This window comes from Pelmatolapia mariae, linkage group LG9 (assembly GCF_036321145.2).
Source record: "Pelmatolapia mariae isolate MD_Pm_ZW linkage group LG9, Pm_UMD_F_2, whole genome shotgun sequence".
Classification (NCBI taxonomy): Eukaryota; Metazoa; Chordata; class Actinopteri; order Cichliformes; family Cichlidae; genus Pelmatolapia; species Pelmatolapia mariae.
Window position 1 is genome coordinate 5,678,469 of NC_086235.1, and position 23,754 is coordinate 5,702,222.

General features: G+C 39.8%; 1 protein-coding gene and 1 long non-coding RNA gene across 7 annotated transcripts; both read right to left on the minus strand.

Annotated features, from left to right (window-relative positions):
* Positions 1-21,449, minus strand: LOC134634949 (gastrula zinc finger protein XlCGF26.1-like). 5 transcript variants are annotated; one of them, XM_063484438.1, is made up of 3 exons: positions 21,003-21,449; positions 5,462-5,647; positions 1-2,848 (listed from the first exon to the last, which is right to left on the minus strand). In XM_063484438.1, the coding sequence occupies exon 3, from the start codon at positions 2,811-2,813 to the stop codon at positions 939-941; it is 1,875 nt and encodes a 624-aa protein (XP_063340508.1). In that variant the 5' UTR covers positions 2,814-2,848; positions 5,462-5,647; positions 21,003-21,449; the 3' UTR covers positions 1-938. The 5 variants fall into 5 exon arrangements, with proteins under 5 accessions (XP_063340508.1, XP_063340509.1, XP_063340504.1 ...); XM_063484439.1 differs by lacking the exon at positions 21,003-21,449 and adding an exon at positions 8,265-8,412 and having other exon boundaries at positions 5,549-5,647; XM_063484434.1 differs by lacking the exon at positions 21,003-21,449 and adding an exon at positions 8,265-8,412.
* Positions 21,450-21,497: 48 nt separating this feature from the next.
* LOC134634998 (uncharacterized) lies at positions 21,498-23,754 on the minus strand. 2 transcript variants are annotated; one of them, XR_010094915.1, is made up of 4 exons: positions 23,635-23,754; positions 22,954-23,036; positions 22,534-22,616; positions 21,498-22,196 (listed from the first exon to the last, which is right to left on the minus strand). It is a non-coding gene; the product is annotated as an uncharacterized LOC134634998 (long non-coding RNA). The 2 variants fall into 2 exon arrangements; XR_010094914.1 differs by having other exon boundaries at positions 22,917-23,036.

Here is a 23,754-nt window from a genome sequence, read left to right on the forward strand (position 1 = left end):
ACATTTTATTTTTCATAGGATTCAGTTAATCTTTAACATACTACCTGGATGAAAATGACTGAAACTTATGACTTAAAATAAAAGTATTTTTACTGCAATGTAGAAAAAATTAAGGTTTGTCTCTTCATTAAGCAAAACACACTCACATCCTGTAATAAAACAAAGACCACTGAAAACTTTACACATGGGTAAGAATATATTTAATTTTCTAAATACTGCCTGTTTAAAAATGACACAAATTTATGAATTTACCTTTTTTTACTGTAACATTAAACATTGCAGGAGGGGTTGTGTCTTTGTTGAGCAAAACAGACTCACACAGTATTGTAAGACAATAGAGCCCATTTAAAACACATTTCATGTGAGTTTCAACAGAAGTGGCACAGCACTGACACTGATAATTACCTCACGATGAACAACCAAATAAACAGTAACAGGTCGGACAGTTTGACCCAGAAGGTGAACTGTTCTGACATTTTGCTTTTCTTGTGATCAGATGATGGAGTAATGTTTGCTCTGTATGCTGTTTGTGGACACAGACAGTGAAGTTTAACTTGCTAAACTTGTATTGGGATAACTAACTCCATAAGCTAAGATTTTGTGATCGCGGCTCAATCGCTTCACAACATTCATGATCTTCTCTTAAACTCTTTTTCTTTCCATCCTGTCTTGCAGCTCTATTGTCATCATCCTTTCCTGAGCATTGCCCTCGCTTTGAAAAAGAAAGAAGGGGCTCAGAATTGATGTAATCCTCCCCCCACCTTCAACCCAAGTATGTGTGGTAGTCACTGCTACCACACACACGTCCTGAACCACACTCACATACTTCTCTGTCACTTCTGACTTCATCATGCAGTACCACAGTGCCTCTTTTTGCACCCTTTCATGTTTTCACTAGATCTACAAAGACATAGTGAAGCTCTGACTTTCTCAGGAAATTAAAGCTGAATTCTGTGAAGCCTGATCTCAAGCTTTTTAAGTTTGACGCAGCATCCAGAAGAACTTTTGTTCAGATCCCCTGTTTCTCCCACTGTGTTCACATGAACCCTGTCAGGGTACTGTCCCATTGGTCTGCCCCTTTTCTCACAGGAGGACACTTTGTGGGTTTTTTGATGCCTCAATAGATCTTTGTTAAAGAAGAAAGCCTTTCCACACTGACCACATACAAATGATTTAACTCCAGAATGTATGCGCTGATGTGATTTTAAGCTAGTCATCTGAGTAAAAGCCTTTCCACATTGACCACATACAAATGATTTAACTCCAGAGTGGATGAGCTGATGTGATTTTAAGATAGTCAAACGAGTAAAAGATTTTCCACACTGCTCACAGCTGAAAGGTTTCTCTCCACTGTGGATGAGCTGATGTCTTTTTACGCTGCTCTTATTACGAAAAGACTTTCCACACTGACTACATACAAATGATTTAACTCCAGAGTGGGTGCGCTGATGTATTTTTAAGAGTTTCATCTGAGTAAAAGCCTTTCCACACTGACCACATACAAATTGTTTAGTACCAGAGTGGATGAGCTGATGTGATTTTAACCTATCAATCTCAAAAAAAGCCTTTCCACAGTCACCACATACAAATGATTTAACTCCAGAGTGGATGAGCTGATGTGACTTCAAGATAGTCATCTGAGTAAAAGATTTTCCACACTGCTCACAGCTGAAAGGTTTCTCTCCACTGTGGATGAGCTGATGTCTTTTTAAGTAATTACCGTAAGGAAAAGCCTTTCCACACTGCTCACAGCTGAAAGGTTTGTCTCCACTGTGGATGCGCTGATGTATTTTTAAGTTGCTCTTATTACGAAAAGCCTTTCCACACTGACCACAGCTGAATGGTTTCTCTCCACTGTGGATGAGCTGATGTGTTTTTAAGTTGTACTTGTGAGTAAAAGACTTTCCACACTGATCACAGCTGAAAGGTTTAACTTCACTGTGGACGCCCTGATGTTTCTCTAAGTGATCTCTATCCTGAAAAGACTTTCCACACTGATCACAGACAAATGATTTACCTCCAACATGGATCATATAATGTCTCTTTAAGTGACCTTTCTGAGTAAAAGACTTTCCACACTGATCACAGTTGAAAGCTTTAAATTCAGTGTGGACGACCTGATGTTGTTTTAACATGCATCTCCGAGTAAAAGACTTTCCACACTGATCACAGCTGAATGGTTTCACACCGGTGTGGATCAGCTGATGTATTTTTAAGCTGTGTCTCTGAGTAAAGTTCTTTCCACACTGATCACAGCTGAATGGTTTCACACCTGTATGGATCAGCTGATGTGTTTTTAAGTTGCTACTCAGAGTAAAAGACTTTCCACACTGATCACAGCTGAATTGTTTCACACCGCTGTGGATCAGCTGATGTGTTTTCAAGCTACCAATCTGAGTAAAAGACTTTCCACACTGATCACAGCTGAATGGTTTCACACCGGTGTGGATCAGCTGATGTATTTTTAAGCTGCATCTCTGAGTAAAGTTCTTTCCACACTGACCACAGCTGAATTGTTTCACACCGTTATGGATCAGCTGATGTGATTTTAAGTTACCAATCTGAGTAAAGGTCTTTCCACACTGATCACAGCTAAATAGTTTCACACCGGTGTGGATCAGCTGATGTGATTTTAAGTTACCAATCTGAGTAAAGGTCTTTCCACACCGATCACAGCTCAAGCTTCTGTCCTCACTGTTGGCGCTCTTGCATCTTCTGCGCTGCTTCATAGCGGGAAAAGTCTTTTCCACAGGGATCGCTGCTGGCTCATCTTTACTTGCTGGCGCTGGATGTTTTTGGCTGATATCATCCATGTGCTGAGGTTTCAGCCTGCTTTCACTTCTTTCTCCTGTAATGACAAAGAACCCAAACAGTGACATCAGGTCTATACCTTCAGCTCATCCCCAAGTGCCCCCTCTTACCTCACAAAGCTGTGAAAATATTGTCGGGCATAAACCGGTCCGTGGTGCAAAAAAGGTTGGGGACCGCTGGTCTACAGCTTTCTACCCCCCAAGGACACGTAGTCTAATGCCTTTATTTTTTAGGGCTATGTCCACTTAACCCTTTAAGACCTACCACAGAACCAAGTCCGCCAGAGCTTGTATTATATTTTTACATGCTGTAGTGCCATTTTTGGGAGCATTTTAAGTTGCTATACATCAATACAACCATTATAGCCCAAATTTTAATAATATGTATGCAGTAAGTGCATAGTAATTACATAAATTGCAAAAAAGTGCAATAAAGTACAAAGGAAAAAACAAAAATAAATATTATAATGCAAATTTGCAAAAAAGCAGCATGTACATCAAAATAAACTATTTCCAGCAGTGCAATATGAGTCCTAATCATCCCAGAAACGACACAGAAAGTCATAAAATCAAACATAACTTTTAAAAACACGAGTATAGGCTCATAAGGCCCTGATGGTAAAAAAAAAGAACTACATTTCCGCGAAAATGATGTCACTTCCGGTTTCGGGCAGGTAATTGCGGACATGCGAAGGTTCGCACTGACGTCTAGTCCAACCTAGGAAGTGTTATGAACAGCTGATCGGATCGGCAAGGCGTGTTTCTGGAATATTATGTTTTTGTTGCTGCAAGCGCTTTTTATGCAGTTTTTGCAAAGCTATATGTGGAAGGAAACTGTGACCTAGGACAAGCTGATAGCATAAGATGTAAGTACAACTCCTCTGGTTTCATATGCAAAAAAAATTATTGCAGTTGCAGTGCTACCAGGATTTAAAAATGGTTACGCAAAACAGAGCGTGCCCACTCCGACCGGTTTTAAAGGGTTAAATACTACACTATATGGTTATATGGCATTTTAGTTAATATAAAGCATAGAATTGAGGCACTTCAAATAATTTCACCTCAACACCGCCTCCCTGGAGATAAAGAGAAGGAGTCTCACTATCTGCCTAATGTCTAATGGTGCCTGGGAGTGTCAGTCTAACTCACTCACAATACTCATCTCTGTGTGTGGAATAACCTGTGAAATACATATTTGATGTTTTCCTGTATGTAGAACAAAGTCGGACAAAATGTGATTATGTGATATTGTCAAAACATATGATCAACACATAAAATAAAGAAATCTCCGTCACAAGAGTTAGCAGCTTACACAAGAAAAGACCTCAGAAAGAATATGAAAGAAGAAAAGTGGAAAAGGAAAACAGAGCATTTTTAATGAGGTCATGCTGAGCCTCTTGTCCCGATTGTTTTATGTCGGGCTGAGAACAAACAACCAATACTCAGATCAGGTCCAGTCAACAACAATTATGTATTAAACACATATGTGGGAGACGTACACGATACCACCCTCAGTGTAGTCCGGTAGATCTCAAAGAGGAAGCATGAGAACGTCTTTATTTAAAGGGTTGTACACGCCCAAGATGCGTGAGCAAGTTACATATCATGCATCAGCGACAGTTAGCTGCATCTCCTTTTTACAACACTTAGAATGCTGTTTCGAGACCCTTTCACCCCCAGCTGTTTCCTGTTGGTTGTTATGAGGCCCGTGATCGTGTACGCCACATCCTGAGTACATCCTGTTCTAACCGCCCCTGTGCAGACACGTATGCAGTTACAAGAAAAGCGTCTGGACTTCTTTAAGTTGCTTTAAGACGTTTCACCACTCATCCGAGAAGCTTCTTCAGTTCTAAGGTCAAATGGTGGGGAGTCCCAGATTTGAACCTAGTGGGAGTTTCCCCCCAAAGAGGGACAAAAAGACCCCCTGATGATCCTCTACCTAATCACATGAGCCAAGGTGTGAAAATGGGTGTGGGTCCCAATCAGCCAGGGTTTCGGGTGTGCTCATTGTGAAACCTGGCCCCACCCTATCATGTGATTTCCTGAGGTCAGATGGCCCAGGATGTGAGTGGGCGTTAAAGCGTCTGTGAAGGGATCTCAAAACTGGATTATAGATGGCAGACAGCTGGTGTAGTAAACCACCGCCTCTGTTCAAAGATGGTCGCTCACAGTGGACATAGATGGCCTCTTTCACTCCTCTTTCAAACCATCTGTCCTCTCTGTCCACTTCTCGGATGAGAGGTGAAACGTCTTCAAGCAACTTAAAGAAGTCCAGACCCTTTTCTTTGCAAGGTCCTTTGACTACGATGACCTAGATGACTGAGAACCTTCACAGACATGCAATTACAAGCAAAACACTTCTTTTAATGCCTTTTAGTTTAAATATTATTTTGCTTCTTGACTGACTGACACTTACTGAAATACTGCTACATGTATATTTCCCACAATCTCCACATAGATCACTCCACATACATCACCTTCATATGAAGGGAAACAGAGAGCTTATCTCAAATGATAAAATATTGACGTACTGAGGCAGACAAACAGAGAGGCTAAACAGAAGGCAGAAATCAAACCAAAATGAGCTAAGAGAGAGAGACCCTGTAGAAAATGATAAAGTTAAGCAACCAATGTAGTTATAACTGACTTACTCTGGATCTCCTCTCAGACTCAGGAGGGGGCGAGCGGGCCGGCTTTGTAGTTGGAGTCGGACCAGCAGAGACAATGGGCTCGCTGACCTCCACTCCCCAAGTCAGTCACCACGAGGACAAGTTCTTTGTTTAGAGATGATTTAATCCAAGCTCACCAACAACATCACTCAGCTGTCCTCGTCAGAACTAATAAAATAAAAGCAGTTACATTTAGAGACGTCAGTTTACTAAACATAAAAATATTGTTCTTTTAGTCTCGCTCACATATTCTGTGAAAATTAAATGACTTAAATCATCACGTGGTTTACAAAAACACATTGTTACCAAACTCAGCAAACAATTGCGCATCCAGAAATAACTGTTTTATCTCGTTTGACATGGAAACTTAAAATTACAAAGACACACTGAACGCACCTTCCTACCAGCTGTAACCTAAAGCTGGGCATACACTGTGCGATTTTTTTTTTAGTGGCGGTATTCAGCTTCTGCTCGAACTGCACGATTGACTCGCAGCAGGGGCGGATCATTTTAGGGTGGCACTTGCATATGACAGTGTTGTTTATTAAAATAAGATTGCATTAACAGTTCGAGCGTAGTTACAGTCAACAGTGAATATAAATGCTAAAACTGAATATATTGGATAGTGTCCCCCCCTGCACCAATAAGAAATGGTTCAGTCCATAGCAGGACGGCTTTTTTTTCTTGTTTTTAGTAGCAAGCGATGTTTATGATTGTGCCAGAGCACATTTTGAACAACAAATTGGGAATTTCAGATTTTACACAGGTAGTTGGATGTTTCACTCTGGAAATGAAAGGAAGGTGAGTGTTATTAACCCTCTGGGGTCCACCTACACGCTACACCTCCAAATCACATGACTGATTTAAGCTGATATAGCAACAAGCTGCAGCCATGCTCAGTCTCTATTTCAGACCACATTGAAAGTTCGGACTTCAAAGTTTTTAAATTTTAATTAGGCCAGTAAATCCAGAGTTATGACAATATATATAAGCCACGCTTTTTTCTAAATACTGTCGTCACGTTTTTGTGTGTGTGTGTTTTAAGCGTTTTCTAAGGACAGTGCGAAAACAGTAAAGAAAGGAGAAAAAGCCACCTCTTTCCTATGGAAAAATGCACTATGTTGACCAATTAAAAAAAAGTAAACATGTGGGATTTAGTTGTTTAGGAAGAGGGAAAAGTTTTGGGAGTGACGGTAACGGCAGCGAGAGAGAGAGAGAGAGAGAGAGAGAGAGAGAGAGAGAGAGAGAGAGAGAGTTTTTAGATGTAGGATATTTGTGACGTTTAGTGTGGAGTGTATACTTAAGTGTGTTGTGTTGTCTTGTGTAGTTGTTCTGTTGTGTAGTCGTTGTTTTGTTTTGTGTGTCAGTGAGGGCACTAATGAATGTCACAAAGGCACATTTGCAACGTAAACACTGTCAGTAAGTAGAAAACCAGCGGAGTGATGCACCTCCTGTTGTCAGGCCTGCAGGTTTGTCCCTGTGCTGTTCTGTCTTTTTTTTACAGTAAAAAAATACTACTAGGATTTTAAGTTCTTTGTGTGATTTCAGTTCAGTAATAGTACTATTAATAGTAATAGTAGTAATAATGCAGTATGTCAGTGAACAAAAATAAATAAATTCAGTTGAGCTGAAAAGATACCAAAGAAGCCAAGGGGGAAAATAAAATGAAACAATCTGAGGGAGAAATACAAACGTAAACTCAAAAGGAGTCAAATGTCCGGTTGTATTTCAGACCTCAGTGGTTTAATCCAACAAATCATGAAAAATTAGGTTTAAAATTTTTGTTCATGACAGTGCAGATCTCTGACATTTTGTGTAATGTAAGCTGTAACTATGTGATTGTTTTCTAACAAAAAACCGTGTAAAACTTAAGTTAGACTTGTGTTTGTAAATCAACCACCCCAAGTTGTGTAGCTTTCTGGATTTTATACTTATTGGGCTACATGTTTATTTATTATACAGGCTATACAGTACATAACATCAAAACTCACATGTTTTATGTAACTAAAGTGTGTAATTATGCGGGCTACAGACAATAATTAAGTTACAGACTACATTTATATGAAAAACATATATACTTACTGCATTTGAATCATTTTAACCACATGTAACATCCTGCATATGTGTTTGGGGGGCAAAAAAAGGCTTTGATTTTTCACCCCGTTTGACTTCTTTGCCACCCTCATGCCACCCTAACAAAATTTCTCTAATCCGCCCCTGACTCGCAGGGGTCAGAAGTTCGTAGGTCACGATGCAGGGTCTCCCCGCCCGATGCTCTGATGCGACCCGAGTACTCACACTGTGCGTCCATAACATGAAGGTTATAACAGAAAATCTGTCGCTCGCTCTCCGTCTCTGTCTTTCACTCACACAGACACGCACACCACCATCAACTTTGCTAAACTGCTAATGAAAAACATTGATCAGGCAGCTGTGATTGAGCAGCAATGTAGATCCAACTATTTTCACGGTTGTTGAGGTCGTGATAATTTTGTGAGGCCACATCGAAAAGACTCGGGTGAGCTTCAATAGTTCTACAAGTTGTGCCTCCATCGCTTGTGTCCAGATCACACGCTGCACTGTCGTGATGCGCCGTCTTTTCACTGAAACTTGCGTTTGCGCGTGCGCAGTGTGCTGGTCAGGAGCCGTTAATCGCTTCTCGTTACCGCACGTATACTACACGGTGCACGACGCACGATGAAGGCAAAAACGACTCAAAAATCGCACAGTGTAAGCTCAGCATAACAGGAGAACGTACGCTCGCCTTCACAGCTGCAATACATACCTGACAACAAGCCGTTCATCAAATAGATTTAACACGACGCTTCTCCACAATACTTTGATACCGCTTCTTCAAAAAGTGCCCATTTTTAAAACTGCAGCAAGACACAGCAAAGAGCACAGCACGTACACCCCTTCTTCTTCGTCTCATCCCCTGCTTCTTGGTCTTCTTAAGTTTTATTGGTGGTTTGCAAAAAGTAAAATGGTGCGTTACCGCCACCAACTGGTATGGAGTGTCGACCCTCAAGCCCTCCCCAAATGTTTACTCTGTTTTAAAAAGTGGAATAGGGCCTGATAAGACTCACATCTTGAGTCCTTTTGCAGTAAATTGATAAGATCCAGTTTCATTTTTATGTTACTGAGGTTTTGGATCAGTTACCTTCTCTCCACCTGATATTTCTGACAGTGTAATCTAACATGTTCTATAGTTCACCCTTCTCTGCAGTAATCATGTTTCCCTGTCATGAATAGTTTTGTGTTCAAACCAGTATGTCCAAACCTTATTCTAGACATGACCACCTCCTCGCTCCTACTTCAAGCTGTGCTTCTCATTTCTCCTGCTCTCCTTTGAATTTTATTACAAGCATCGTTCCCTCCTTTCTTTATCCATTGTATTGCTCCCTCTTCTGAAACCACTTTAATGTTTAGATATTTATCCTTTATTTTCCATATAATACATTAATTTGTCATTTATTATTCGCTCCGTGATTTTAAAGATGTCAGATGTTAAAGCTATGAGTCTGTAATTTCCTGGATTTGTATCATCCTTTCCTGGTTCATGTATGGGCACAACCACAACCTCATTTTTAAGGTGATTTAATAAATCATCTGTATCTTCTATCTGTTTCAGTAAATCCCTATTCTCTATGATGGCATTTCTCTTCCTCTTCGCCCTGCTTCTCTAACATTGCCTGAACTGTGGATTTTAACAAACGTTTTTGCCAACACATTTGCCTTCTCCTTATTTTTCACTGCTCTTGCCTCTCCATTCCTCAAGATTGGATATCCATACTCCTCTTTTATTCCATTCATCCGACCGTACCAGCTTTATTTTTAGGGTTTTATGTTAAAGTTTATACAGCACTTTACAAAGTACTGTATATATACAGGTAGATTTGAAAAAATAAACAAATAAGTAAAATAAAATAATTTAATTAAAAATGTTTTTAAAGAAAGTTGAGTCAGCCCCTTAAAATAGTGCCAAAGGCTTCAGCAAATCAATATGTTTTCAGATAAGTTTTCAACTCAGAAAGAACCTGCCTAACGTGCAAGGACAGATTATTCCACAACAATGGATGCATCAATAACCCTACAATAAAGTGTGTTACAATATTCCAGCCTAGATGTAACAAAGGCATGTATTACTGTCTCATAACACTCCTTTGATAAGATGGGCTTTATTTTGGCTAATTGCCCTCAAATGAAAAAAGCTTGATCTTACGATCTTATCGCCCGGTTTGCCACCTCTAAGACTGCATTACAAGTAGAAAAATTTAATCAACAACATCAACATTTATATCAATCTTTTGTATTTCCTGGTCACCGACTAATCTAAATGTTTACCAATCAGCAGTACTGAAACACCACTTCTAAACACCCCCTTATCATGTTTCTCTACACTCAGCTCTGTCTCAGTCATAGGATAGCGGTCTTTACCTACGGTCGGTACCTGCCATGAACAAATACCTTCCAATGAGTCTGACGCTATTTTGAGGTCAGCTGCTGATTCTGAACTTGTTCTAACATTCACTCTTGGACCACTTCCATCATTTAGACACACATAATGAATGTTTTATTATCTCTATCGATGCTTCAATCCCTGCTCCATTCTGGCTGTTACAGTTAGCCCCATAATGTGCTGTGTGCATTAAAATCCACACACCAAATGACTTTTCTCCTGAAATATATGTCAAGTTCGTATAACTGTTTGTTACAAGGGTTTTAAAAACTGACCACTCTGATGCTGCCATTTCTTGACCAGGTTTCAGTTACAATATATTCTAACTGTGTTCCTATAGTTACAACTCTATATTGAGTTTCTTGCCTTACAAATGTTACACATCCTCCTTCATTACCCTCCTTTCTATCTCTGCAGACACCATCTGTCAGGGACGGATAAAGTTAATAGACCCTGCGACCTAAGACTGGAGATGCCCAGGAAAGAGCTTTGTTGCGTGGTGAGAAAGCAGCGGCGAGAGACTTTGTGTTGTTTTCCCTGGGTATTGGATACGCTCTACCCGATACCCGTGGGCAGAGATGGGCAGTAATGTGTTACAAGTAACGCGTTACTGTAATCCGATTACTTTTTTCAAGTAACGAGTAAAGTAAGGTGTTACTATTGCAAAAAAGGTAATTAGATTACTGTTACTTTCCTGTGAGCACGCTGCATTACTGTGTTACTAAAACTGTGATTTTTGTTTTGCGAGTGTCTCATGACCAGTGTTGGGTAAGTTACTTTAAAATAGTAATTAATTACTAATTACTAATTACTTAGTCAATATTGTATTTAAAATACTTATCTAATTACTGTGTCAGAAAAGTAACTTAATTACTACATAAGTATTTAACTAAATACTTCTTAAAATCCATATAAACCTTTAGTGGACAAACAATAGAAATTAAACTCTTTGAATAATAAATACATTTTTTTAAAGACGGACACTCTACAGTACGCAGCGGTAGCATCTGTTTCACAATGTAGCCTGGCCGGGATGGACTGGGACAAAAAATCGCCCTGGGCATTTTGACTACAGACCGGCCCACCAGGTATTATAGGAAAAACCATAAAGCCTTTGAATGAAAACAAACGCTGTTGTCACAGTGATGTACACTGTCTTGTTGGTATATATGTATCAGTCTAATAAACGTAAACCTACACCATCCTCCCTATTCTGGTATTCTAAACAGTACCCGAAAGTAGACTGCTTGGTCGAGTTAACCTCCTGAACTAGAGGTGAGACATGATCATTACTGATTACTGATGACAGATTAAGATATATTTTTATAAACCATTCATTTGACACATCAATAAACAGCATGGCAAGGCAAAATATTTTTTCTAACATGGCAACCTTTAAAAAGTGAAAGGAGATAGAAAGACAGGTGAGAAAGAAAAACTTAATTGACTTTTTGACATGCATGTTACACCCAGTACTGGTACAGTATCTAGAAAATGTGGGAAAATGCTGGCATCATATACAGTACTTAGCTACTTCTGAAGAAATTATGATGGGACCCTAAAAAAATACTATGTAAAATAATGGATTTCTATACATTTTACATCAGATGAAAACGTTTGTTGTAAAATTCAGAGCGATAAACAAATAAGAGAGAAAAGCCGATCAGCTGATCACTGATCAGTTTCATGATTGAAGTAGAAACAGGAGAGGGAAGGAGAGAGAATGAGAGAAGAAGAGGCAGCTGTGCAGCAAAGACACAGAATAACTCCAGCTTTGTGTCTTTTTCATTGTAGCTGAACTCCGGGACAAACTGTGCTCCTTTTCACCTCAATACGAAACGCACATCGGGCGCATCGGGCCATCGGGCATACCGGGCAAATGCCCGGTATGCCCGATGGCCAGTCCAGCTATGCAGCCTGCAGTCATTTTTTAAGCTCACCTTCAGACGCTTTCTGTGCTGCTGAAGTAAAATCACGTTTTGCTGCTTAGCAGGAGTTGCCGCGGTGTTATCCATGGATGATGAACACGAATCGGTCAGAAGTGTTTGTCTGTGCTCTGTGTCAGGCGCTTCAGTAGATTACCATCCATTTGATGACATTTTATATGATGGATTGGAGAAAAAGTTGAATTGGGATTGAAGCGAGTGAAGATCTATCGCTTGCTTACCTGTTCAGGGTGTAAATCATGTTTTAAAAAGTAACTAAGTACTTTCAAAAATAAGTAATCAGTAAAGTAACTGGATTTTTTTGGGGGGCAAGTAATCAGTAATTAGTTACTGATTACTTAATTAACATACTCCGCCTCCACCCTCCGACCCAGGCAGCTAATCTGCTCGGGCAGCCGGTAGATTCACAGCCTGGCAAGTCAGAGTCATCGTCTACTTGGGCAGCAATATTCGTGCTGCCGCCACTCCTCACCTCACACGGATTTCCAGACATCTCAAAAGCTGGGTGTGGTGAGTAATAATGACAAATTTTCTTTACTGGTCCCTCCAGCACCAAGGGCCTGCGTGCCGGAGGGACCGCTCAGCCCGAGCAAAACGTTTTAGCACCAGGGGTCTGTGTACAGGAAGGGCCCGCTCAGCCAGAGCTGGAGGTTTGAGCTCCAGGGGTCTGCATACTGGAGGGGCCCGCTCAGCCTGAGGTGGAAGTTTGAGCGCAGAGGATCTGCGCACCGAATGGTCCCACTCAGCCCAAGCTGGAGGTCTGTGCACTGGAAGGGCCTGCTCTGCCTGAGTCAGCGGTGGTCTGTTAGCTGTCCATACCTGCCACACCTGCACGCCCTCATCCAGCACGGGCTGCACCGCTTCCAAGTCCATCAGTGAAACACCAGCCATCAGCCAAGACCAATAATCACTGGCCACTTTCCAGGCCAACAGCTAAGGAGCTGTTGAGAGCCACCGGAGCCGTTATGTGATCACTGCCACAGGACCCGGGGCAGGCCGGTTGATCTGTAACACCACTGTCACTGGACCCATGGCAGGCTGCCTGAGCCACAATGCTGCCTCCACTGGTCACATGTCACGCCCCCTAGACTGTTTTGCTGCCACTGGACCTGCGGGAGGCCACCTAAATGGTCTTGCCGGTGTTGCCACCAACCAAGTCGGCCACCAGAACCCTGCTAGGGGGATGGCCATACCTGAGGACCATGCCATGCACCTGCTGCTGATGAGGCTCATCGGGGGAGATATTTAAGAGTATGAGGAAGCTCCCACCTTTGATTGTTGTATAAGACTCCATGGCTGTATCCCAATTCAGGGTCTGCAGCCTCAAAGTACGCAGCCTCAACGATCCTCAAGGGCCGCATACTCAAAGACCGCTAAAGCCGGAAGTGCGAGGCTTGTGAAATGGGACGGTCTCCGTCGCGCTACCCAGGTTGTCTAGTAACCATGATACTGACAGCTGAAACGTGTCAAACGGCTTTGTTTGACAGAAATGAAGGAGAACACATTTAGTTCGTTTGTTTCTACATGAGCTCTGTGTGATTTAATAGGTATCTGCACTGTTAGCCTTTGCAGTAATTTCCATAGCTTAGTACTGCAAAATCAACAGTAAAAAACTCTAAAGGATGTTAGCAGTTTAGTACCGTAATTTGCAAGTAATTGTGGGAAAATTCCATGAGATTACATTATTTTTACGGTAACTCACCGTACTCATGGAAACAGCTGTTAAATACAGCAAATGTAACAATTGGTGATGTTACTGAGATTATACTATTATACCATCCGGATTTCTGTTGTTTTCTACTGTAGATCTAAGAGTAACTACTTAAATCCTCATTCAGAGTGTATTACTATAAAATGCAATTCACTGTGAGAGCAGTATAACATATAAACTACAATATACAGCATCATTTGTAACTTAAGGAGTAAGTTGCAGCCACACTAAAATTGAATTCCTTGAACTGAATGGAACCTCAGATATTAATAAATGTATTGTGAAACATTATTACAGCCCACTTTGTATCAAACAAACAGTCTCACTCTTACAAAAAAGAATATTCAAGTATAAGTATACTTTAAAAACTAGAAAACAAGCAAGTATACCTTTAGTTTACTTTGTATGTATTTTCTTCCTTTTTTAGACCAAATTACATTTAAGCATACTTTAAGTACAGTTAGAAGTATACAGAAAAGTATAAGTACATTTAGTCTATACTTATAGTATAGTAGTGCTTGTAGTATACTATGTAGTATGTAATTTATTTGAAGTATACCTGAGGTTTACTAAGAAGTACCCAGCATGCATTGCCGGGCTTTAACTGTGAAATTAAAACAACTATGAAACAAATGATTGATGTTTTAAAACAAGAATCTGTCAAAAATTCTTGTGCAATGTCTTTTACCTTTTGAACAGAGTAAGTGGGGTAAATCATTAATTTAAAAAATGAAATTGTTGAAACCGTGAGTGAAAAGGGTCAATAGTTAATAAACGTCAACTCTCAAAAGACTTTCTAGCCTATGCACAATATAATTCTGGTACTTGAACTATGGGTGCAGTTCTCTACAAATGAAGCTTTCTGATAGTTAAAACTGATATCTGGGGAATGAAGAGCTTTGTTACATGTGAAAAATATGTTTCAATTGCATTTTAATTACTGTTTTTCTATCAGAAATACCTCAAATATAACCTAAAAAGTAAATTAATAGTATACTTGTAAGGTTAGTATTGTGATAGAGTCGAGTATATTTTAATGATACTCTTGTAGACAGGGCGATTGTGGCTCAAGAGTTGGGAGTTCGCCTTGTAATCGGAAGGTTGCCGGTTCGAGCCCCGGCTTGGACAGTCTCAGTCGTTGTGTCCTTGGGCAAGACACTTCACCCGTTGCCTACTGGTGGTGGTCAGAGGGCCCGGTGGCGCCAGTGTCCGGCAGCCTCGCCTCTGTCAGTGCGCCCCAGGGTGGCTGTGGCTACAACGTAGCTTGCCATCACCAGTGTGTGAATGGGTGGATGACTGGATATGTAAAGCGCTTTGGGGTCCTTAGGGACTAGTAAAGCGCTATATAAATACAGGCCATTTACCATTATGACATTATGCTAGTACATTTATGGTGAACAAAAAGTACATCTAAAAGTTAATTTCAAGAATACTGTTATGTACTAAAATGGGGACCAATATAGTCTCTTCTTGGTTCAGAAGAGATGTCCTGGATATACGTGTTAATGTAGCACGGGTGTTTATGTTTGTTCATGCTTAGTGGGTTGTGTTGTGTTTTTAAAGCGATTGTTACATTTTTAAAGCTTTTTAATGCGATAGCCGACTCCACACCTTCACCTGACGTACAACGTGACGTATGACGCACACGTCGGGTATTCACTTTCAAAACAACAATGGGGATTGAAAATATTGCTCGAGGTGGTTAATGCTTCTTTCGCTGGTTGCCAACGACCATTAAATAACAACAAGAAGAAAATATTGATCTGCTTTTCTTAGTTTTGCATGTTTAAGACGCAATTCAGACTCAAACAAAGCTGCAAAGCAGGAGAACAACATGGCCATCAACTATTCTGTGCCACAGATCCAGTTCGCTGCAGCACAGAGTGATGATGAGACCGTTAACATGAGCAACTTCGAAGTAGTCAGAGGTAACTGGATGTTCAGTCGGATTAAATGCAAGGTTGATTGGATTATATCTGAAGATCGTATGCTATTCCTGACAACTATGCTAGATTCCAAATTGCTCGTCCATGTGGGATTATCTCAAATTAAATGAAACTACTTAACACTTTTCCCCCAAAACGGACTGACATGGGAAACATTAAAGTTGGATTGACACCAGCTAATCAGTCTGAAGGTAAGTGTTTTTTCACTTATTCGAGAGAAGTCCGAAATGTGTTATTACTGTTTGTTTTGACTTTTAAGCTACCCTACCAGGATATTTTCATTCACATGCTAAGACAAAATCTCAATATCTATGAATGTGGAGACTCAAAAGACTAGTTAGTTAATAGTTGCCGATGGATTTATGACACTTGATAGAAACTTGGACGTTTGCAACAGGTGAATCGGTGAACTACCGAGGTTGCCCCCAAATGCTTAAAGCTGTCAGCTGGTCAGTGTTTTTAGGTGTGCTTGTACTGCCTGTATGGTGCGGAGTGCTGACTTAGTCATGTTAAACCCATTAAAGCGTCGAGCTCAAATATCTTTTCATTTTTGTGCACTGTTCTCTTGTCGGCACACATTTTCTGTTTATTAAAGCCGGAATTGGTCCCTATTGACAATACTCTTATTTTTTTTTTATTTTTTGCATTGCACATGTCATTTAGGAAAGGTAATTGCTCACTGAACTTTTTGCAACTATGTGTATTTGTAAATTTTGTGGCTTCCGTGCATGCAAATTTATATTGTTCAGTTTGTATGTTAAAAGCCACAAACATATAGGCTGTCTTGTGGAACTGACAACTGTCCTGCCACTTTCAGAACATTTTCTGCCGTTCATATACATATGCATAGGAATCACAGAACAAGAAGGGGGACCACTGAGGAGAAGTTCCATAAGTTGACTGGTGGCCTCAGCTGTCAAGTTCCTGAATGTGGGTATGCTGCACAAAACTTCACAACTCTTTGTGCCCATCTCAGATTTCATATCAAAGATGGGGGGGAGTGTTATGTCCATTTGAAGGTTGCTCTAATACTTCAGTGTCCGAACATCATTTTTCAGCCATATTTCTCAAAAACATAAGTAGACAGTTCAGCAGTCAAGGCAACAAGAAATTGTGGAATTTGCCATAATACAAGGACAGGACACAGTTAATCTATTAGAAGACAGTTGACTTTGTGTCATTTAAAAATGCAGGCTAAAATGTTCTTGCCAACCAGCACTATACAGAGCATCATAGAGGAATTTCAGGATCTTTGCAGCTGTGCAATGCACGAAACAGAAGAAGACTCTGAATCTAACACCATTAACCTTTCATTGGTAATGGCAGGACTAAGGGTGGAAATTGTGACAAACTGTAAAATATACTGTATTTTTCAATGTATTTTTCAACTTTTCAATGCAAGACCTTGAGTTTGTAGTTCTTTTGCAGTCCTGGGATTGATTTTCATCTTCAGACATGGTCCCCAAAACTGCCTTTCTGTTAGTACTCAATCCTAATTGCAGGGTTCATCTTTTAGTGAGGACATATTTGTTGAAATAGCCATATAAAGTTGCATTTCCAATGATCTCTCTCTCTTATTTTTAGATGGCAACAGACCAAAGAACCTGAATGTCACCATTACTCTGGAGCTTGGGAAAGATTTCCACTCAGACTGTTGCATGCAATCACAAGAGGAGACAGAGCTCATCCAGAGGACAGTTGTGGAGGCCATGCAAGTTCACTGCAGAAACCCTAAACGTGCATCTTGTGAAGACGTTGCTAAGATCATTGTAAACAGATACCCTCAAACATTTGCAGATTTTACTGAAAAGGGAGAAAGACTGGGTTGTGGGCATTATTCACTACTAAGAAGCATCAAATCTAGAGTTGAACATGTTAATTGAGATAACATGTTCAGTGAAACTTAGTGAAACAAAGAGAACCAGGAATGAGGAAGATTGCAGTCCCAACAGTAATGCAACCTCCCCTAAAAAAGTTAGATGCCTTGTTGATAGCTATGGTTGTATAAATTGGCAGCCAGTTGAACTTCCTTAGGGGGAAACGCAAGCTTCTTTAGAGGAAAATAAACACATCCTGTTAACAATTTTTAATTCAGAAGGACCTGGAGCTGTGGAGAGACCTGATGTGGATGACTACATGTGCCTCACATATATTTCTCAGTGGCAGCTTATCAACAGTTGTCGCTCACTTTCAGTAGCTGAAATTCAGGAGCAGTGGCCATTCTTGTTTACTCGGAAAGGTCTTTCGAACCACTTTCACAAACTCACAGGTATTGATATCAGTGAGCGCTTAGGTCAGGCTCTCATAACCAAAGGCAGGATTGTTAACTATTTCTCCAGCCAGAAGCTTAAATGGAAACTTAGTATAAGGACACTCATCCAGCAGAACATTCCTACAAATGCTACCTAAAGCTTTTATAGCCTCTGTTGACCCCCACCTAGTCGTAAAAAGCCTAAACTTACATACCCTCTAACTCTCAGAGAGCCTGTGTTATGACCTTGGCTCCCTGTCTTTCTGACATAGAGAAAGGTGGGGGTAGAACTTCTGTGGAATGTGGTGTCTCCTCCACTATCAGAAAACAAGGCCTTCTGCACACAATATTCTCATCTTAACTCAACAGTATGAAATGCAATGAAACAGTGTAAATCATTCACATTAAATCAACAGTATAGGATATTATAGACCTATCTAATAAATCTAATGATTTTAATTTTTTTGATTCAGAAGTATAATGCAAACTAAAACTACATACTGATCATACTCTCTAGAATGAGTATCATGTGGCTTGCAGCAGTATAATGATTCAAGCAGTTCGATTATAGGGATATGATAACATATGATAAAATAAGAATCTTACAGACCTAAGACTGGAGATGCCTAGGGAAGAGATTTGTCGGGTGGTGAAAAAGCAGTGGCGAGAGACTTTGTGTTGTTTTCCCTGGGTATTGGATATGCTCTACCCGATACCCGTGTACAGAGATGGGCAGTAATGCCTTATAAGTAACGCGTTTCAGTAATCCGATTACTTTTTTCAAGTAACAAGAGATGGACCGATCCGATATTATGTATCGGTATCGGTCCGATACTGACGTAAATACTGGATCGGATATCAGAGGGAAATAAAAAATGTAATCTGATCCATTAAATATCAAAAAAGCACCTCACAAAACACGGCACGACACGGCGTAACTCGGCTCATAACCGTAGCATGTCGGAGCAGTGTGCTCACGTGATAAAGCGGCTGTGTGTATTTTGTAGCCTCGCTAGCAAACCAGCATTTAATCTCCGAGGACGTTATCCCAGAGAGAAGTAAAGCAGGTGTGTAAGTTCATATCTGAATGTTTGTAAAGCATTCCCATGTTAAGAATAACAACCGATATATGGAGCGACTGCCTCTGTCTCTCCCTTATGGGCAGAAATCTGTGCCATCAGAAACTAAATTTGAATAAGTTAAATTTGAATTTGAATTGCTCAGATTGAATCTGAATTGTAACTTGAATAAATGCTTTTGAAAACTGAATTTGAATTAGTCTAATTTGAAATTGAATTTATGGTTTGAAAATGATCATCACTAAATTGAAATTGAATTTTATATATTGAAAATGAATTCATTGCTTTGAAACTGCATTTTATCCTTTAAAAATTCAGCTCTCGAATAATTTCAGTTTCACTCTCACCATTCAGTTTCAGTTCTACAATTCAATTTCAGTTCCAAAATTCAGTTTTTTGGAACTTACATCCGGTTCCGGTTCAAGAGTAAACGAGCGCAGATTAATAAAACTACGTTTTACTAGCGGACCGAAAGTGTTACTGATGGGAATCTACAGCGTCTTGAGCCGAATTAAGACTTCAGAAGTCATTCGTCATGTCGAATGACCAGCGGATAAACTCTCAGGTTGGTAATAAATGTATTACATGTATAAGAACAAGTGTCATGTTAACAATTGATAGCCGTACAGTAACGTTTATGCTTATTGTAGCTGTTAGCTAAAAACGCTAATTTAGCCTAGTTTGCCCTGGATTTAGCTTTGACAAACAAATATGATTGACTGTTTCTAGTAGAATTCCAAAGTTGTCATCTTGTACCCTGTCAGAGCCCTGTATGCTTGAAGAGACCCCTACAGTAGGGAAATAGGGGTGGGCGATATAAACGATATACGATAGAAACGATATAGATTTGGCCAACGATAGAGATTTTGACTATATCGCTCTATCGCGATAGCGCATGTTGATGATGCCATCAAGCTGCGCCTGTTTTGGTAGAAAGTATCACAGCGGCTACAACCATTATCATCAGTAAATTATGTTCTCCTGACTGAAGTTTGGCCCGTGTATAGCATCCTGCTATGCGATTGCATGTGTCCCTAACCACCAGAATCCCTCACGTTAACTTTTATCGAGTGGAAAAAAAGTTGCCGTTCATCCTCCAGCTTCACTGTGCTAATGTTATGCTAACATAGCTGTGTCGCTAGCAATCGCGTAGCACAACATTATATACCAGGTAGTCTAACTTCGGTAACCCTGCAAACGCCACTGCTGTTTAGTTTTCTGTCTTCATTTATGTTGGAAGTGGTAGCAGAGCTGTACGTTTGAATTAGTTTCAAAAATCTCTCAGTCAGAACATGGTATGAAATGTTTAGGTATAAACTAGCGAGCTAACTTCCTGTTAACTTCTAACGCCGTTAAATTTAATAAATTCTGTTTTCACGGATGCATGGATGTTAAACTTAATTGTTACACCCGATAAAGCAGCAACGCTGATGATTTAATTAAAGATGAAAGAATTTAGACTGTTTTTAACTCTCAGTGTTCGTTTGACTTTGGGACCTGAAGGGGACGGAGTTTTGGACCCAGATTACTCCTCACTACGGCAGCCGTAATGCTCTGACAATCCATCAAGCAGTCCATCAGCAGGCTTACCAAAGTTGTACTAAAACATTTTTTAACAGATTTCTGCACGCCAAAATCGGTTCAAGGTCAGTGAGCACAACCAGAATTCATACATAAGGCACACTCTAGATTTTTGAGAAAATTAAAGGATTTTAAGTGTGCCTTATAGTTTGGAAAATACGTTATACAGAAGAAAAGAATATATCGTGATATATATCGTTATCGCACATGCTTCAAATTATATCGCGATATGAATTTTAGGCCATATCGCCCAGCCCTATAGGGAAACATGCAAAACAGTGTCCAAACCTTTGTATTTTAGCTTTATTTATGTCTTACACAGCATCCCAACTCTTTAGCTAACTTAATAACTAGCTAAAGTGAATAGTTAGTCTAATTCATTAGTGCAGCATTACTGGATCACCTCCGTTTGAAGTGATATGATATGTGACTATCACTGTGTTTAACTACCATAATAACTCTTAGGGTACTGAGTGCATGCTTAATTAGATTTTTTTTTTAAACATACTGCTCCATTGCTATGTTTGACAGGCTGAAGTTGTCGGGTCACCTCCTAAATCGACCATCTTTTACAGGTGTTTTGTGCCAGAAATGGAGTGTCCACTGAAGACTGAAGATACTGAATCTCTACGCCGTGCCATTGATCCCTCTTGTGCCTTCATCTAGACAAGAGACATCACCTTCCCTGACAGTCGTAGCTTGGCTCATCTGAGGGTGAAATGATAAGAATGTGTTATTTTGCAAAGTGATCTCTAGGGTTCCTAAATAAAATATGGCATTGAGGTCATTTCTCTTGAATTAATCCCTTCTTCTGAAATATAAGAACCTCTCCTGGTTTTAATGGCACTTTGGATTTCCTTACTTTCTGTTCCACTCCCAACCCCAAACAGATGCTGACACAGTAACATGGAAGAGGGAAAGAAGTTGGAAAGGACTACTATAAATAAACCTAATGCCTAACAATGAAAAATGTAAAATGAGAACAATAATAATAATAATAAAGATAAAAGATGAAGTAACAAGTTTTTAGTTTTTAGTTTATTCCATATGATCATCCAGATGTCTGTGACATGTGATGACAAACACCACAATGGAAGGCCTTTGTCATCACATGCTTAAACTCATCATATATTTTTCCATATGCTGAACAGGCAGTCAGACATGCTGTAACTGTGGGGTAGAAAACTGCATGAACACCATCTCAAACTCCAGTCCTCGAGGGCCGCTCGAGGGCCGCTGTCCTGCAACTTTTCCATGTGTCCCTGTTGCAACACACCTAGTAGGTCATTAGCAAGAGTATAGAACTTGAATGCATGCCGAGTTGGCAATTCAGCCATTTGATTCACGTTACAGCAGCTCATGAGTGAATGAACATGGTGCAATAAAAGTATTTTAGAAGTATATGTTTCCAAATACATATATTTACTTAAATTTAATCGAGTAGGTAGGGTTAGGGGTTGCCACCTCAGCATGCAGTCAAGTTCTACACTCTTGCTAATGACCTACTAATTGTATTCAGGTGTGTTGCACCAGGGACACATGGAAAAGTTGCATGACACCGGCCCTCGAGGACTGGAGTTTGAGACCCCTGTCATACGGAATATGACAGGTGTGGTTGAACTGCATGAAGACTCTGAAGTTTCTCTTCTCTTCTGGCAGGACAGGAATGTAGCCTTGTCCCGTGAGCCACCGTAAGGATGTACTTGGAGTAGAACTGGACTGTCACCGGCCTCAGGCTTTTCACCTTTTCAAAGACAAAGCAGTCATTTAGATAAAATATTAGATATTGTTTACCTGAGGATCTGACACCGACTGATTCATGTTCTACAGAGTTCTGACAAGTTCATAGAAATTTCTGTTCAATTAGAACCAAGTATTTGAGGTGATGATTGTAATTTTTATACAATTGTTGTAATTTGTATTTTAACAATATTTTGATTGATGTTTTGTTCCCTTCACAATATATTACTTTAATATATAATATTGTAAAGGAAAAAAAAACATCAATCAAAAAATTGTTCTCTTTTTTATTCGGGCTACTTACATTTATTTTGGGCTACCAAAAACTGAAGAGTGCCTACCCGAAGGGCTACCAGAGATTTTGAAATTTTGCGAGCCCCGACTTAGAGTAGAACTGGACTGTCACCGGCCTCAGGCTCTTCACCTTTTCAAAGACAAAGCAGTCATTTAGATAAAATATTAGATATTGTTTACCTGAGGATCTGACACCGACTGATTCATGTTCTACAGAGTTCTGACAAGTTCATAGAAATTTCTGTTCAATTAGAACCAAGTATTTGAGGTGATGATTGTAATTTTTATACAATTGTTGTAATTTGTATTTTAACAATATTTTGATTGATGTTTTGTTCCCTTCACAATATATTACTTTAATATATAATATTGTAAAGGAAAAAAAAACATCAATCAAAAAATTGTTCTCTTTTTTATTCGGGCTACTTACATTTATTTTGGGCTACCAAAAACTGAAGAGTGCCTACCCGAAGGGCTACCAGAGATTTTGAAATTTTGCGAGCCCCGACTTAGAGTAGAACTGGACTGTCACCGGCCTCAGGCTCTTCACCTTTTCAAAGACAAAGCAGTCATTTAGATAAAATATTAGATATTGTTTACCTGTAAATGCACAAAGAGAATTTAGAAATGTAATTACTGTCAAGAGTGAAAAAGCACTGATAGTGTAATCTACAGCTGTGGCCAAATGTTTAGAGAATGAGAAGTGTTGTTTATTTACAAAGTTTGCTGTTTCAGTGATAGTTGTATATCATATTATATCACTTCAAACAGAGGTGATCCAGTAATGCTGCACTAATGAATTAGACTAACTATTCACTTTAGCTAAAGTTATTAAGTTAGCTAAAGAGTTGGGATGCTGTGTAAGACATAAATAAAGCTAAAATACAAAGGTTTGGACACCGTTTTGCATGTTTCCCTACTGTAGGGGTCTCTGCAAGCATACAGGGCTCTGAGAGGGTACAAGATGACAACTTTGGATTTCTACTAGAAACAGTCGATCATATTTGTTTGTCAAAGCTAAATCCAGGGCAAACAAGGCTAAATTAGCGTTTTTAGCTAACAGCTACAATAAGCATAAACGTTACTGTACGGCTATCAATTGTTAACATGACGCTTGTTCTTATACATGTAATACATTTATTACCAACCTGAGAGTTTATCCGCTGGTCATTCAACATGACGAATGACTTCTGAAGTCTTAATTCAGCTCAAGACGCTGTAGATTCCCCTCAGTAACACTTTGGGTCTGATAGTAAAACGTAGTTCTA